Raw genomic sequence first — 18760 nt, forward strand, 5'->3', positions numbered from 1 at the left:
TTATTATATGCATTAGACAGATACATTTAAGAAGATAGATTTTCAAGAAACAATAAAACAAGTATAGCTGTCCCACATTTTACCTGCTGTCTGAGACATACATCCCCAAACCTTAGCCATGAGTACTACAGTACTTTGCATATATTAGCATGTGTATCAGTATGATCTGCTATTATTTAACATTATTTCTATATAGAAATGGCAAAATTAGTTAGCAGCAGTCTATTCTCTATAGTTAATTTTTAAATATGTTATAAATACTTAAGTGTACCTAAAGGCATATATTGACAATAGTTAGATACTAACATTAAAAGAGGGAATCCTCTGGGTAGCCCTGAGGCTTCCTCTGTCCCCCTATAACTCACCATTCCAGCGCTGGGATCCTCCAAACCTATTCAACAAGCTCTTGTCAAATAGGTTTGCGCAGCCAAGCTCCCATCCGCAAATGAGTGTGGCCACACTCACAGGTGCAAGAGACAGTGCAGTAGCACCGAGCCACTTATGCATGGATTTTTCTCCGGCTCTTTGCTACTGCACAATCAGTGTGCCTGCACATTGCGGCCACGCTCATTCACAGACAGGAGCCCGGCGACCCAGCTGTAAGCTCATAAATCATCTGGAGGATCCAGTGGATTCGCTTTACTAAGGTAGGTATCTACGTTTTTTATTTTATTAAGTCCCAAGCTTGCTTTAAATAGAGGAATAACTAAAAGTGCAGAGAGACATTTCAACTCAAGGTAGGAGGCAAAAGATTCAAATACATTTTTTAAGCTGCAATCAGCACACATTGTAACTTGCAAAAATGTAACAGCTTATACTAATGCATACTAGAGATGACTTGCCTGTAAAAAGGAAGTAAAATAAATCTGTATTTATTAGAATCTCAAATTAAGCTATTGTAAGCACAGTTAATAATACGTACACTAACATCTTAAATGCTTTTAAACCCAACTAGTAAGAGGGCTTTTCGGTCTCCTTTTACCCCTTACACACCCCTGGGAGTTCTGGTTCACCATGAGATTGCTGGGTACTCTGTAACTCTGGGTGTTTCAAGCTCTACCCCATAGAGCCACATTAATCCATGCCATGCACTGATGATGATCAATCAATCTAAAACAGGCTGACTGTATGCATGCTTGATTAGTGTGGCTCTGTAATATTATTATATTATAATGAAGCTAACACATGATTGCATTCCAGCAGTTTTGGAGGTGTGTTTAGCTTTCAGGGGCATCAAGGAGATGATTTGCATATTCAGCAGTGATGCACTGGGAGACATCTCAGAGCTCACTCCAACCTGAATAATTGTAAATACCTTCTCTTTTAAGAAGGCAAACATCTGTTGTTCAATGGTGGAAGTTTCATTTCTATTCCTGTTCCTATGATTAAGTCAACAAGAACAGGGGATTAGGTGGAGAAAGAATACCTGAACAAACAACAAATATATTGATCCTTAGTTAATATAAACCATCTTCTGGGTTTTCCACCAATATCATTGCACTTTATTAAATAAAAGAGCCCTATAGTCTTTTCAATGCAAAACGTACTCAGTTTCAAGTTTTCCCAAACTTTCTTATGACTGATATACTTTAGTTAACTGTGTTTCAATTGTTTTCCATACTTTGAACTGAAACAGATTATTTTTCACATGACATGAAACACCATCTCTTGGTAGAAAACAGAAGATTAATGTGTATTGAATCAGATAGATTGACACATGTTAACTAAGAGAAGCATTTTGTACATTGACAGATAATGCTCCACTTCAACAAAGTCCACACTACACCAGAATGTGTCATTGAAAGCCACACCATTAACAGAACCATAACTCAGTTACATTTTGTGTTTCTCAATATGCTTTTTTAAAAGAAGGGTCTGATGGCAAGTTGGTGGTGGGCAATTCAAGTGGGAAACATGTTAATTTAGGACACACATACAATTTCTGATGCCAGTTGGTTGTAAAAGATACCAAGAATTCAAACTCTATTTTAGAACTTGAGAAATATGCATCAGCTTTATCATAAAGAAGTTTTATTTGACTGTTGGGAAATTCTTTAAACAAAGCATGAGCTGCTGCTATAGAACATAGGGTGCTGATGGCACTGTTCCATCCTACCGCACTCATCAGATTCTTTAAAGCTTGTAGCACATAGTTGTCCATGTTTGTAATAGTCACATGTTATTTTAACTGAAGGTTTGTTGGCATAACTAGATGTAACAAATGCCTTCTATTCCTTAACAGTTCTTTTGTAGCCCTGTCAAAAAGCTCCAATATTCCAAGGACCTCTATCAGAAATCTGTCATCAAATGTGTACTGTCTTGCCATAAATTGTTTGTTTGTTCCTGCTTCAGTCACAAGTGTGCACCACTCAAACATGTTCAGTGACTGATTTTATTGTCAGAAGAATGCTGTTTCAACATGTTGAGGCACGTTGCTTGAACATCTTCTTGAGTGCACATTTGGTTCACTTACCACCTCTTTACATATGGACGGAGGTTGTGAACCTTTGCTGGAATGTAATGTAGATCCTCTTCATTTGGATGACTGGATGACTGCCAAGCAATACTGGGACTGGGACCAGTATACTGCTTGTATATTACGGCCCATATGCAGGAGGTAATATTTCAACTTTTTTTTTAAATAACTTTTCAGCACTTTGCAATTGAAAAAGTACCAAAGAGTAGATGAAAAAGTGCCATCAAAATTATTTTTACTATTTTCTCACTTGCTGGTGGATTAAAAGGCATTTAACAGACATGGTGTAAAATTATCACCTAGGAGAAAACTCAGGAGAAAAAGTTAATTGAATTGCACTGCACATGGGTCTATGTGTATTTTCAGTTACATAGATGAGACTAGAAAATCGTACAATACTGACAAAATTATGAAGAATTAATTGCTTTTCTAGTAGCCAAAATTCCATACACCAATTTCCCTAAAAGTAGTATAGTGTAACTGGTGTAATGTTTTTGTTTAAATCCAGGAATCAGCTGTAATACTGAAGTTTTTGAGGGCTTTCAGCAGATTAAAGTAGTTTCTGTTTGTACAATAGTTGACAGGTGACAAGAAACTGTTGAAGCCAGGTCCATTTTAATAGAGAATGGTCTGATAAAACTATTATTTCATCCTTTATTTTTGCAATGACTGATGATGCATGGCACTGTTCCAACATCACAGTTTGGTAGCTGTGGGGTACACAGGTTAAAACGTGGGTCCAAAAGGAAGTTCCTAGAAAAAAAAAATAGTACAATTAGTAACTAGTATTACTTAATAAACACTAATACAATATAGTCATATAAATCAAGATTCTACTTTGCATCTGAATTTCTATTACCATAAGATTAGTGGTTTCATTGTAGCTTCTCTTTCAGGTATTTATCTAAATGGTCATGGCATCAACCTTTACAAGTGCAAATTGGCTGTATACTGGATTTATAAAGCCCAGTGTGCAAATAGTGCATTCGCTCGGGGCACCGGTTTGAGAAGCAGGAGGGGGGGCACAGCAGCAGGGGGAGCGGGTACAGCTAGTTACAACTCACCTGCCATGATCCGTGCATGCAGCCTCTATCTTCTTCCTCATCCAATGTCCATTGTGTTGGTAACAGCGCCCCCTGTGATGATGTGACCGAATGTCATCACGGGGGGCGCTGTTACCAATGCGACAGAAGCCTGGGACAGGAAGGAGATAGAGACTGCGAGGGATTGTGGAAGGTGAGTTGTAACTACACTATACCCGCTCCCCCGCCGCTGTGCCTATACTTGGGGCACCTACCTATCTAACCTATACTCGGGGCACCTATCTATCTAACCTATATTCGGTGCACCTACCTATCTAACCTATACTGGGGAAATCTACCTATCTAACCTATACTGGAGGCACCTACCTATCTAACATATATTCGGGGCACCTACTTATCTAACCTATACTCGGGGCACCTACCTATCTAACCTATACTGGGGAACCTACCTATCTAACCTATACTGGAGGCACTTACCTATCTAAACTATACTCAGGGCACCTACCTATCTAACCTATATTCGGGGCACCTACTTATCTAACCTATACTCTGGGCACCTACCTATTTAACCTATACTGGGGAACCTACCGATCTAACCTATACTGGAGGCACTTACCTATCTAACCTATACTTGGGGCACCTACCTATCTAACCTATATTTGGGGCACCTACCTATCTAACCTATACTGGGGGAAATCTACCTATCTAACCTATACTCGGGGCACCTACCTATTTAACCTATACTAGGGGCACCTACCTATCTAACCTATACTCGGGGCACTTACCTACTTAACCTATACTCAGGGCACCTACCTATCTAACCTATACAGGGGAAACTATACTGACTACCTATATTGGAGACACCTACCTATCTAACCTATACTGGGGCACCAACTTATCTAACCTATACTGGTTGCAACTATACAGGCTACCCTATACTGGAGGCACCTACATAGCTAACCTATACTGGGGGCAACTATGCCTGGTTACCTATACTGAGGGGGACCTATAGCTGGCTAACTATACTGGGGGCTACTAGACCTGGCTAACCTAAACTGCGAGCACCTAGAAACTGCCCTGGATTTATACCATTGTTTGTCTCAAAAATAAGCAATTTCTCAGATGAATTATGCTTCAAAAGTGTGATTTCTACATAGTCTTAAAGAGACTCTGTAACAAAATTTTGAGCCTTATTTCTTCTGTCCTATAAGTTCCTATTACTGTTCTAATGTGGTCTTTCTTACTGCAGCTTTTCCTACTTGCACTGTCTCTGTAATAAATATTATCTCCTTTCCTCTGTCGTGTCTGTCGGGCTGAGGCTGGAATGTGTGGAATGTGCAGCACTGCTTGTCATTGGCAGAAGCTTTACACACCCCCTCCAAGCTCTGCATGAGTCACACAGTAAGCTGTTCTCAGCCTATGATACTCTGGTTAGAAGCCAGTCTTTTCTTTGTAAACACTGCCTAAAACTGTTAATTACAAACCAGGATTGCAGCAGGGAGTGGCAGAAACAGCACAGAAGGGCACAGGAGAACATAAGGAATAGAATGGTATGCTTTTTATTGTAAGAATTTTAGAGTACAGATTCTCTTTAATGCAGAGACCAAATTTTCGATCACAGGTTCCTAAATCTACACACAAACAAGAAAAGCTATGCGCATCCTTTTCATTTAAATAAGAAAGGAGGTGCTGAGGGGAGTGGTCAATTTACATACAAATATGTAAATACAATGATGTACCGGTAACCCTCCGAAAAAAGCAAATGAACATAACATGAGGCCATATAATATGATGGTGTGTGCTCCACAATAAGGGTAAATGTCATGGAATGCATTAGAGCATTACAATTTTAATTCCCAATGATGACAAAGAGGTACGTTTCTTAGGCACATCCTATATAATAATAGGCAACTGTCCCTGCGTACAGCAGGGACAGTTGTCTCTGTGTAGCTGGGTCCGTGCATTTTGCTACTGCGCATGTGCGCAGTATGGACGCAGCCTCACACAGACAGGGGGACGGGGCCAGGGAGCCAGGCAGCGTGTGAGCGGGCAGCTGGGTGTGCGGCAGGTGGGCGCGCGCGTCGGATGCGCGCACACGCGGGCGACGAGCGCAATGGGCGGGTGCGCGGAGATAGACCTAGCCCATTTTTAAACTGGCTAAGGTCACTAGTTTGTAATATAATGTATATCATGAAATACAAAAATTAAAATCGTCTTATACACATTTATAATGACTACTGGATAATATTCCCACAGCCGCATGCTCTATGTGTAATTCTATGGATTTTCATTCACAATACTTGTGAATTATCCATTGATGCTTCCTAAAACTTTATATTCCCTGAAAAACATACCTAACAATAACCAAAAGCAATAACAATTATCATTCAAGATAAGGTCCCAATCACACTCATAACTGGTCAACAGATGTCCCTGAAGTCCTCCTTATAGAATAACTTTTTTTCTCAGTCATCTGCTGGCACTCAGGAGCTGATAATGTCTTTCTTTCTAATAGAACAAGCCAGGCACAGCTGTAACCTCTCCAAATGAACTTACATTCCTTATAACCATATATTAGGAGAGCAACAACATAAAGTCAGACTAGGTAAGACATCTGTAAACAAACAATTTGTTCATCTCTACATTGTGTTCTCTCATTTATGTTTTTTCTACTTTATTCACATTTTCTATTTCACTTGGCCCACTCTTATATGACCCTGGCTCATGTTCCCCAGTCCTTGCTGAACTTCCCATGCAGGGTAGTGCAGATAATGGAGAATACTGCTTTTGCCTAATACATGGCCTGCTCTCAACAGATGTCTCCTATTCTCTCTCAATCATTCCTGCCACCCACTGGTGTACCCTGTTCATGTAGACCACATGTCATGTATCAATACTGCTTGTGCTATTTGTGTTGTATTATCTCTGCTTGCCTGCCAGTGCACACACAGCCTTCTATTGGGCAACATTATTTGTCTGCTCGATGTGCCATTCTCTCTGTCTGCCATAAGCACACACCGTATCCATTTCATTTGCTCCAGTAATGTTTGCTATTATTTCTCTGCCTGGTGATACACACCTAAATACACTACCTTCATTTCAAGAAACCGAGTACTGTATGCCAATACCTCTGTTCACCCTGCAGTATATACACACAATCACATGTGCCTAAGTACTGTACACCATTACAGTACACCATGCTATGCATCTGAGTGAACCTAACTTGCCTAATCTCCATGCTCCCATCCAGTGACTGACTAAGCATTACCTTGTACTCATACTGCGCTGCATGATCTGGTCTTTCTTGTATTCCTGTATTGTCATTTTGCTGTATGTCACCCCTTAATATTGTCTGTAACCTAAACTAATGTCCAGCGCTGCGTAATATGTTGGCGCTTTATAAATACAATAAATATATAAATAATTTTCTCTGTTTGCAACTTCCAACTCGTGTGTCCCAGTGAAATGTGTCATTGTCTTTGTATGCACAGAGTATGCACAGCAACACACAAGCATACAGATGTGCCTCAGTAATGTGTGTCATTGTGGCCTAGCCACAGCCTCTATCTTATGTGCCATCTCATTTGCCCCAGTAACATGAATCATTATCTCCCTGTCCAGCAGCTCCGCCAGGGCCTCTGCCTCATGTTCTTCAGAATGATTGTGTTTTATTTAAACTTTGCAGAGTAAAGTAGAAGTATGGTCTTGGATCTTACCTCTATCTCTTCAGAATCTTCTATTCTCAAGGCTCTGCTGTCTCAATGTCATCAGGCTCCTTCTTTCTCTGCAAGCTTGTTGATCCAAATCTCCAGTACTTGATGGCTCCTTTTCTATGAGACCATGGTGGGACATAATGTACTGTAGGGGGGGCTAGGAGGGCCTGCTCCTGTACTTAATGCAGAGCGGCAGTAGAGTGTTATGCATTACCTGCTTCTGGTGATGAGAACATCTTCTTTGCCCTTCAGTGTACAAGTGCCATACAGCCAATCACCATGCGGCTTCTATAGCAGTGATTATTGTAATCAGCTAATTGTGATTACGTGAAATTTCCCATTTACGCTTATATGTAATTATGATTTGTACATTCAATTGATTTCGTATAGTGATTTGTAATTTCCCCTAAAATTTTGCGTAATTTTCGCCTAATTTCGTGCCGACTTCGGCAGTGAATAGCACAGCCCCCATACATGGAAGTGACACCACAATTGCTACTGTAATGCCTGGCAGATCTCCTGTTTTCTTTCAGCCACTATACCCCAGTCTATTGCCGTAGCTCTGAGCTCGGCGCACATCTTTACCTATAGACAAGTCCCTGCTTGGTCAGGACACGGAATATGTCTCCTGACCTTGGTTACCCCCAGGTCTTACTGTGCAAGGTATAGCGGCTGAGGCCGAGAAAATCAGAGTACCACCAGAGCAAACAAGACATCTGGGTGATATTAGGTAGTAGAGCGGAATGCTCTTGTGGAGGAAGTACACAGATCACACCAGAAGCTATGAACAAGGAATAAAGATTGCTCAGAGCGACCGCAGCTCTGAGCTTCCGATAACCGCCACAATAAACAAAACACAATGGTGCTCAGTGCGATCGCAGCACTGAGCATCTGATGTCCACCACACTGAGTAACAAGGACAGACAACAGACAGACAGACAGACAGAATGCTTGCCAGCTAACAAGGCACCTTGGTTGCTCAGTGCGACCGCAGCACTGAACATCTGATGTCCACCATACTGAGTAACAAGGACAGACAACAGAGAGACAGACAGAATGCTTGCCAATCTAATCTCTTCCCCAGTGATAGCAAACATCCACACTGGCACGGACAAGACAAACAAGTAGGAGCGTAACTAATAGCAACCGCAGCCTATAGTTACATTCACAGGAACAGGACTAGCAAGAATCCTACCAGTCACCAACGTGGTGAAGGCAGTCACCAAACTGTCAAAATAGGAAAATACTTCACTGTACCCCCACGGGTGCAGTGAACGTCCAAGCAGGCAAAGCAAGGTAATGCAATACAATATTCAAACTTTACACAAGGAACCGAGCAATCAACTATGGCAAAGCTGAACGCTATGACGGGCAAAGTGTGAGAGGAGAAGCAGGCTTTTCTATGGACATCAGCCAATAAGAGCAGACATGCAAATTCCCACACAGCTGAATGGTAATCACGCAATTCTGTGCTAGGCTGATTGAAGGCTGCAAGCTGCCTGTGAATGGAAAGGACTCATTACAAATGCATGCCAAATTATGCAACCACATGCAAGTAAGAAATCCACAGCTGTCTGGCTGCAGTTCAACTGCAGCAAGCCATAGGTGGATTCATGACAACATCCTGAGCTACTCTGAACTGCGGAGTGATTGCAGATGGCGAATGCAATGAAAACTAAACAACCAAATGCAGGCAAAGACTTCCAAACTGCTCATTTGCAGCTCCACTGCAACCGACAGAACAAGCTACAGGAGGGATCCTTATAGCTACATAAGTTAAGGAGAATAGTGGGTACAAGTCAAAAAAAGAATTGACCTTGTAGTTTTTGAGAAAATCAATTTTAAAAATGCAAAGAAAAAATGGTTTTTAAACTAAAAAAATGTTTAAAAAACATTTTTCTTTGCATATTTGAAGCCGATTTTCTCAAAAACTACAATGTCTTTGAAAAATAGTTGCTAAAGTTGTCACAAAATTTTGTGAATTTTCACAAAAATTACAAAAAAAATTACGCGAAATTATGAAATAATACTATTACATATGAAATTAATTACGATTTTCCCTGATATTTAACATTACAATTACAATGCAAATTTTGATGCAAAATTTTGCATACGCATAATTTCGGCCCACCACTGTTCTATAGTACTGAAAAAGAGTGAGGAGGACCTTCCAGCTGCCAGAAGCAGGTAATATATATGCCCCACTTCTACTAATCGGCATTAAGTACAGAAGCAGGCCCTCCTAGTGGGGGTTGCAGGACTATTTTTATGCCCTTGGTTTAAAAATCAGTAGTTAACATGATCAATATTTTAGTTTAGAATGAGACTATTACCAGTGTATGTGTGTCTGCAGGCACCAGGAAGAGATCAAAACTCCTCATTTGCACCTCTGTGTTTTATGAGACCTAGTAATTGCATCTGGTCTGGATAAACTTTCTTTTATATGAAACATAGTAAAAATAAAAGGCAGCCCTGGTCCTTCCTGTTCCTACAGCCAAATGCAACATTAGATGAAAAAAACTAAACCAAAAAACAATTCTATACATACTGCTTGATGGCAATGCCACATCATGGTATTTTCAGGAAAGATCATGTTATTGGTGCTAAGGGTGATTTATATTTAAGGACTATAAAATGGTTAATATTTTTCACTAATTAAATTAAAGATAGTTGACAATTATTGACCACACTTCAAGCCACTGCATTTAAATACCTTTCAGTTTCTTTTAAGTTTGATAACCAAATCTCTCTAAGCAGCAAGTTTAAAAGAAGCATTATAGCATATTTATTTAGAGAATTTATTGTTTTTGCCATTTCCTGTAATAATGACACATTTTGGATTTATTCCCTTAGTAGAAGGAATTGAAATCTGGCTCATAAATTCTAATTTGTATCTTGAATAATGCTGCATCTTTGAAATAAGTGAAAAAGAAAGAAAAAGGAAAGAAAAACTACTGACATCAAAAAAGGAACTCTAGCCTTCAAGTTTTGCCTTCGAACATCAGCTTTATACAGAAATCTCTGATAAACAGGTTACTAGTTTGTGAAGGTTGCCATGGAAACCTTTTCTTCTCAAGCTATCCATTTACAAAAGGTAACATTTGCATTAAAATATAACCAGCTCTGAGTCTTTTTCTGAATTCAAGTGGGGTCATGCTACTTCATATTATAGCTATTATTCCAAAAGTTCTTGAACAAGCACAAAAGATTAGTATTTATTTATCTTTAAAAACACTTGCATGAGCAATTAAAGTATTAGCTCAATTACATTCTCAGCAAAGACCTGGGAGAACATTTGTCACTGAAGCTCCGGCTGTATGGCAAATATCACATAACACAGTAATATTAGGTTGTTTTAAGCCTGTGTGGTAGATAGTAAGAAGCAGTGCAATTAAAATAATTCTAAGCATTTTCTACAGGGTAATAGATGAAACAAAGCATGTTCCACTACCAACTAAAGGAAAATTAATTCTACATGTGTATCTTAGAAACCTCCCAGGCATCTTTTTTTTCCATTTGCTCCTCTTTTAAGTTATACATGGACATTTTTGGACTGGCCTCTTGCACACTGCAAGCAATTCAGATTCAAATTCCGCTATTTAGGCCTCTTGCACACTGCACGCGATTCAGATTCAGATTCCGCTTTTTAGGCTCCATGCACACTGCAAATCCGTTTTCCGATTCCGATTCCGTTTCCGATTCCGATTCCGTTTCCGATTTTCCTTGAATACATTCAACAGAAAAACGGATCAAAAAACGCAGCATGCAGTTAAGATTAAAAATCTGAATCGGAATCGGATGTAAAAACAGATTAAAAATCTGAATCTGAATCTGATTTGCTTGCAGTGTGCAAGAGGCCTTAATCAGTTTTTACATCCGATTCAGATTCCGATTTGCAGTGTGCAGGGAGTAAACTGCAAATCGGAATCTGAATCGGATGTAAAAACTGATTAAAAAGCGGAATCTGAATCGGAATCGCGTGCAGTGTGCAAGAGGCCTCAATCTGTTTTTACTTCCGATTCAGATTCAGATTTGCAGTTTGCTCCTTGCACACTGCAAATCTGAATCGGAGGTAAAAACTGATTAAAAAGCGGAATCTGAATCTGAATTGCTTGCAGTGTGCAAATGCTGATCAGTAAACAAGACAGTGATCTTTAGTAGCAAAAGACCCATGCAAACATGCAGGCATCAGAAACACAGGCAGAAGTCAATCCTGTAAGTTTACTGATGGTAAACTTGACTGATCAATCATCACTATTTATATCTACAGTGAGGGAAGGTGCAGTGAGCAGAGAGCATATACGCCTGGTGCTACAAACATTTAGGGGGAGCAGTAGAAGTTTAAATTACATAGAATTTCTAGACGGCTGAACAGGAACATATCCCTAAAAGCAGTTGCCTGCCTGCAATAGGGGTTGCAGAGGTAGCCACCGCATCGGGCCCCTTGGGCCAGAGGGGCCCCCGAAGGGCCCTCATTTAACTACAGTATTAGCTCTCTATTGGTCCTGTGTTCATAATAATCACTTCTATAGATACTTTAAATAGTGGTAATTATTAAATTGTTCCCCATCCCCTTCTTGCACCTCTGACACTGTAGTTGCCATTGGCAGGTTTTGGTGCGCCGCATCCAATTGTTATGTATAGAGTGCTTGGGGGGCCCCATTGTAAAACTTGCATCGGGGCCCACAACTCCTTAGCTACGCCACAGCAAACAGCTGTTTGCGGTGAGTTACACACCGAGTTTGGTCTGTCAGTGTGAAGAAGTACACTACTTACAGTACCTGTTGATTCATGTATACACACGCAAGATGTTTTCAAGCACTTTATGCTTCCAATTTAGGAATGTAATGTGATTTCTGCCCTTTAGGGATTATAACCCTGCTCTGTATCAAATCCGGGACTTTTGGCGTGTATTCCACTCCGCCATGCCCCCCTCCAGGTGTTAGACCCCTTGAAACATCTTTTCCATCACTTTTGTGGACAGAAACAGTGTTTGTAGTTTTTCAAGTTCACCTGTCCATTGAAGTCTATTGTGGTTCGCGTGATCTCGAACTTTTGCGGACGTTCACTTTCGAGGTTTGTGAACCGAAAATCTGAGGCTCGAGCCATCTCTACGCAAGATTAGAGCATATTTTGATCATTTTTTTCATTGTTATGTTTTTATTTCTTTATAACTCTTTGTGGAAATGGGTAAGGAGTACTAATGTACTCCTATACGCATTCTCCTGGGGAAGAGACTGGCATGTGAGGGTTTCCTTCTTAAAGTGGACTCCCAGATGCCACCATGAACCCCCCCAGGGCGTTGTCGACCCCCACCTCCTCCTGGGGCACCAGAGGTGGGAAGAGCCCCTTGTCCATGGATTGACAAGAGCTGTGGGGGAGAGGGGGTGGCTTGGCCGCCCCTCTCCTCCAGAGCCCCCACAAATCATGGACCATGCGGGCTGGAGTTCCACATTCTGGCTATCTCAGCCTGCATGGGGGACAAGGGGTTAAAGAGGTTCGATAAGGGGGACTCCACGTCATTTTTTTTGCATTTCTCACACTCTGAACACACACACATATATATATATATATATATATATATATATATATATATATATATATATATATATATATATATATATATATATATATATATATATATATATATATAACAAATACATGTACAGTACATGTTAATACACTATCTGTAATTTTACCACATTAAAATAGCAACTTTTTTCCTCTAATGTTAACATCAATTATCTCAAGAACTACAAGGTCTTTTTGAAAAAAAAATCCCTTGTTTCCCCTGTCCTCCTTTACATACCCTGCAAATTTGGTGTTTCTAGCATGTACGGGGGCTTTGCTATTTGCTATTAACCATTAATTATATATATAGTCCTGATTTTGACTCGTACAACGCGTAATTCTGACTTGTAATTAATTCAAATAGAAACTGCAATTTGATTCGTAATTTCGATTACGGTGGAATCGAAAGCGCATGAACTTGTAATCGAAACCACTGGAGGTCAAAACTGGACCATTACAAGCATCCCTTCATACTGGGCCCAGAAATTTCTGAAGGCGGCCCTGATCCCTATTCAGTGTTCTTCTGAGAGATGCACAGGCAAGCACTAGCTGTTTCGCATAAAACACAGACTCACCTTTGCTAATGGATCATTTCAATGCAGCTAAAACTGACATAGACTAAAGCAGAGCTTTTGGCTCTGATTTTTAATATGAAGTAGCAGTATAATATTGCACCATATTAGACAACAGTAAAAACAAAGTTCGGAATCAGGATAATACAATTATCAAAAAGGAGAAAAAGGTGTGAAATCTTGTGCCGCTGAAGATCAGAGATCACTTAAAGGACCTCTTTCACGAAAATCTTAAAATGTTAAATATATGTAAACATATACAAATAAGAAGTATGTTTCTTCCAAAGTAAAATGAGCCATAAATTACTTTTCTCCTATGTTGCTGGCACTTACAGTGAGTAGTAGAAATATGACATATTTTTAAAAGCACTAAGTGAATGGCAGTTGCTCCATCCAACTGCCAAGAAAGTGTGCAGAGAGCTCGGAGGCTGGCCAGCAGGTTTGTATAAATGTTTTGCAGGGAATGTCTTTATAAAGAATAAAGGCCATGCTGAGAATCCCCTACGGAGAGATGGACTTTTCCAAAATCTGTTGGTAATGTCACATTTGTAATACTAACTGTAAATGACAGCAACATAGGAGAAAAGCCGGAGATGGAGCCTTCCCCCCACCCGTGCACCGTGTCATCTCCGGCTCCATTTGCCGCATGACGGCTGGTCTCTGCCTTCTAACAGCCGGTGGGTTGCCATGGGGACCAGGAGAGCTCACCGCTCTCCCTCTCTCCTATCCACATGGGCCACATCACTCTTGGCTCCAACGTCACAACACCTCACTTCCTTCCCGCCCATATAGGAGGGCAGGTTACTATGACAACCCCTACAACGAACTCCTGATCAGAGCTTCTCACATACGCCCACAGCTTCTCACACACTCTCACAGCATGTATACCGTTGGGTCATCACTTTCTGTTGCAGCTGCACTACAAGCATACCTTTGATCCCCCAATTTTGTCACCACCACAGTGCCTTTTATTAAGCTTGCCCACGGGGCTATGACATTCTTATGGACATACCCATTTCCACCCTCTACCGGGTTTGACTCGCCAAAACGCGGTTTAACGCTACCTGCACAGGATTCTCCCAAAGCAAGACACCTCGGGTCCGCTTTCCATCCGAACCACCGCTGCCGCTGGCCACTGCCGCTTCAGGTTGTTTCTCCAGGCGGGACGCGTTCTTCTGGGCTATATGCCAAACCAGATGCCTATTTTTCATTTCTATCTAGTAAGTGCAATTTGTAATGCGCAATTTTAACCTTTATTAAAAGTTATCACACTATGGAGCGCTCCTCCTGTTTTGTCTTAATACAATTATCAGCTAACTAGAAAGAAATAGAGTAAACTTTTAGATTTTATTTCTTTCTGCTTCCAATATGAAGAGTGGGAAAATGTTAACACAGCTAAAAATAAATAATTCGATTTCCTTCAGCCCTTAAAAGTGGATGACAGACAGGAAACAAGTGTATGTATACAAGGAGGCTATTCTGAATTCAGCTATACTAGTGGCAGGTCAGAGCATGCGTTGAAAATCCAAGAAGGCCATGTGTGATGTATGGTCCAAAATTTCAGATCTGCTGTGCCTGTGTGCTTTTATCTTGATGTTCTGTGTACAGGGTCAAAGTGAGTAGTTTTCTTTATTTTATTTTTTTTATCTGGAGGGTGGTGTCGGTGGTGGGTGTTATTAATTAGAAGATTTATTTAGATTTTTCAATGCGAGTGTCTTAGCTATTGGTGGGTTATCCTATGTTGGAAACAGAGGGACGTTTAAATAAGGTGTAGAATGTAGCACCACTGGGTTATGTTTATTTTATTTTATTTAGTTTTTTTTTGGGGGGGGGGGTCGTTTTTGTCACTGGGGAAATTTTACCAGAATTATAAGTTGCATAACATGACCAATATTTATCTCCTCTTGCATCTCTCGGGACTGCATTCCCTCCCCAAAAGTACCTCTTTTCCTTACAGAAGACTTACTGTGATTGATAAAGGATCATTACATCTGAAATGGACTTTTGCCTTACACTAAATTTACAATACACATCTTGCTATCTGAAAACTGTATGTTTTATATTTTAGTCCCTTATGTCGGGAACATGTGGCTAAGCTTTGCTGTTGCATCACATCTGGATCTGTAACCTACAGTATAAGCCATACTAATGTACAATAGTACCCTGAGGAATACCTGTCGATTTATCACTGTGGAGAAGCGGTGTGGTGATCACCGTGGTATAATTCCTTTTTTTTGTCTTCGCATCTTTGCTTTCAGAGATGAACTGTCAGGAAAGGTCAACATTTCAGCTGCAGGGAAACACACTGACAACTGAAATAAAAAATACATGGTGCTGAGCCGTAAGGACCAAATTTTACATGGTCAATGTATATGAACACAGACACAGATACATTGGGTTTGAATATTGATATTTATTTAAAATGTTTTCTTGTGTAATGTCTGTAATCATATTTATATTTTTGTTTTGTTCTGCCTTTTATGTTATTTTATTTTGCCATTTATAATTTTTACAGTGTGTTAGAATGGATTGAAATTTGTGTATGGTTCTTATGTAATTATAGAAATAACTCCTAACAAAAATTGTTCTCTTCTACATAGCTGATCTGCATCATTAAAGAGAAACTGAAGCGAGTATAAAACTCGCTTCTTCTCTTATATTCAGCAGGGGCATGTGTGCCCCTGCTAAACTGCCGCTATTCTGCCGCACAACGGGGGTCCCTTACCCCCTGAATCCCCTCCGTCCTCGCCGGGGATCTCTTCCGCATTGAGGCAGGGCTAACCGCTGCAGCCCTGCCTCACGCGCGTCTGTCAGTGCGTATCTCCGCCTCTCCCCCGCCCCTCTCAGTCTTCCTTCACTGAGAGGGGCCAGGGAGAGGTGGCGATGCGCCGCTGATAGACGCGCTGTGAGGCAGGGCTGCAGCCGTTAGCCCTGCCTCTAGGAGCAGCAAAATCTATGACCAAGTTGGTCGTAGATTTTGCGGGGAATGAATTGGGGGGTAAGGAACCCCCGTTGTGCGTCGTGATAGCGGCGGTTTAGCAGGGGCACCCATGCCCTTGCTGAATATGAGAAGAAGCGATTTTTTTACTTGCTTCAGTGTCTCTTTAAATCAGCTGTTCCTGACTGGTTAGTGGCAGGCTGGATGTTCCCTGCTTTCTCCTAAAGGGGGCCATAAATTAGCCGACCGACCAACCAATCGACCATCGAATTCCATTATTATAATCGAATTGGATGAAAATTGGTGTTGCCAAGTGCATGCCCAACCGACAAAGCGACCAATTTTGGGACAGAAATTGGTCCCATGGTCGATCGTGCATGCTGGAAAATGTTGTGCTGAAGTTGGTTGGTTGGCTGCGCGGCGGTATGGCAGCCGAATTGCGAACGAGCGACAAGACGACGATACCCCTGCCGCTGCAATGTATGAATGTATGTAGTGTGTGTGCATTTATCCATTACCTGTTCGGTGTCAGCCTCCACGCAGTTTCTGTCCATCTCGCCAGGTTCCGCATAAACACCGGCGGCGCATAGCGTCTGACGTCAGACGCTATGCGCCGCTAGCGTGTATGCGGAACCTGGCGAGATGGACGAAACCGCGTGGAGGCTGACACCGGACAGGTACTGTATAAATGCACACACGTTACATACATTTATACATTTTGGGGGCAGCGGCCGGGTGGACGTGGCGGCTCAGCCAATTCCCAGATGATTTCATGCTGAAATCGGACGGGAATCAGCCTGTAGTGTATGGGCAGATTCGACTAGAGACACATTTATCTCTAATAAGATTTGATTAGAGATACATTTGTCTCTTGTTCTAATCGTTCTAATGTATGGTCACCTTTACCGCTATCAGCCTTCCGTCTCTCTGCCACAGCTGATGTATAACTCACTTGGCTCACACACTTCAGAGCCATGTTGTTGTGGGCTTCTAACGTGTAGCAGGCTGTTAAATATTTTGTGATTCTAGCAGAATTGGAACGTATGATTTTGTTGTGGTCTGTAATCAAAAGCCTACCCCGTACCATGACTTTTGTTGTAAGCTGTCTAGTGAAAACTTTTATTAGACTTTCAAACTGCATTTCTGTTTTCTACATCCAGAGAGCAGAATGTCTGCTTCAGAAAGAAGTGCAATTTTGAAAGTCTAATACAGCAAAGTCCCCATTAATGTCCACACAGTATAGTAGCGCTCAGTCCATATAACTGTCCGTCCTGGGCTCTCCAAGATGGTATACAGCGTATGTCAACACCTCAAGAAACAGGGGATACACAAAAACAGAGAAGCCACAATAGTGCAGATTGTTATTATTATCTTAAATTAACACCACCTGTGTAATTCATGCACAGACTTCCACTAGTGCTCAGGTATGGGGGCCAGGACACCACCACTGTCTATCCACGCACTCCCCTATTAATAATTAACCCCATTAATAGTGATAGTAGGGTAACTATATATAGAGCGCACCACTTCTATCTGGAAAATAATTATTGTTGTTAGCGCTGTAATACTGTGTGTGTATTTAACTGAAATTTTACCTAAAAACAGCAGCTTCAACATGGATCTATTTGAGAGAAGAAAACATAGAGGAGTGAATCTGGATCTTATTTTTGGGGATGATGGAGGGGAGGGTGTGAGGGCGGGTGGGATGGATCAGGACTTAAAAACCTTGCACACTGTTATGGTAAAGGAACAGCAAACCTGGTGGGACGTTGCTACTTTGACAAAATATGAGAAAAAGGGAATAGTACCAAAAAAATTAAGGTGGGATGTAACCCCCAATGATGGGGAAGAGGGGGAAGAAAATGATGAGGAGTGTGAACAATTTTTTGAAAGATGTGGGAACCAATTGATAAAACTCTACATCAAAAGGAAAACAAAGAGACTAGATAGATTGGGGGGAGAAATTGAGGAACTAAGGACTAAACTGGAACCATATAAAGAATTTGAGGAATATAGAAAGAGAATTGAAAAAATACAGGAAACATTGAATAGGAATGAAAAAGAGATTATTGCTGACAAACAAAAACAATGCATAAAAGATATGGAAGAATACAAGAGCAAGTTAGCATATAAATGGCAAAAGAAAACACAAACAGGGAGTGAAATAGCAGAAGTAAATACACAGACAGCAGAGAAAGCTGTGACTATAACTAAAACTCCTGTAATGGTCAATCAGGAACCACACCAAACTCCCATGTATAACCATCCCAATGGGAATGGTGGAAGGGGAGTAAGATTCCCGAATAGGGGACAAGGATATCAAGGAAGAGGCCAATATGGAAATTACCAAAAAGACAATTGGCATCAAGGGTATGGAGGTTATACCCCCCCAAGGAATGAGTTCAATAAATATGGGATACCTGTTTCTAATAGATACGAAAACTTGG

General features: G+C 41.0%; 1 protein-coding gene across 1 annotated transcript in view; it reads right to left on the reverse strand.

Annotated features, from left to right (window-relative positions):
• Positions 1-2973: 2973 nt before the first annotated feature.
• LOC137524772 (partitioning defective 3 homolog B-like) overlaps positions 2974-18760 on the reverse strand; it is a 546555-nt gene continuing 530768 nt past the window's right edge. Inside the window, exon 4 of the mRNA XM_068245010.1 lies at positions 2974-3229. Coding sequence (XP_068101111.1) covers positions 3203-3229 — 27 coding nt within the window. The 3' untranslated portion in view covers positions 2974-3202. The remainder of the gene's footprint in view (positions 3230-18760) is intronic.

The sequence above is a fragment of the Hyperolius riggenbachi genome, chromosome 7, assembly GCF_040937935.1.
Source record: "Hyperolius riggenbachi isolate aHypRig1 chromosome 7, aHypRig1.pri, whole genome shotgun sequence".
In the NCBI taxonomy this organism is placed as follows: Eukaryota; Metazoa; Chordata; class Amphibia; order Anura; family Hyperoliidae; genus Hyperolius; species Hyperolius riggenbachi.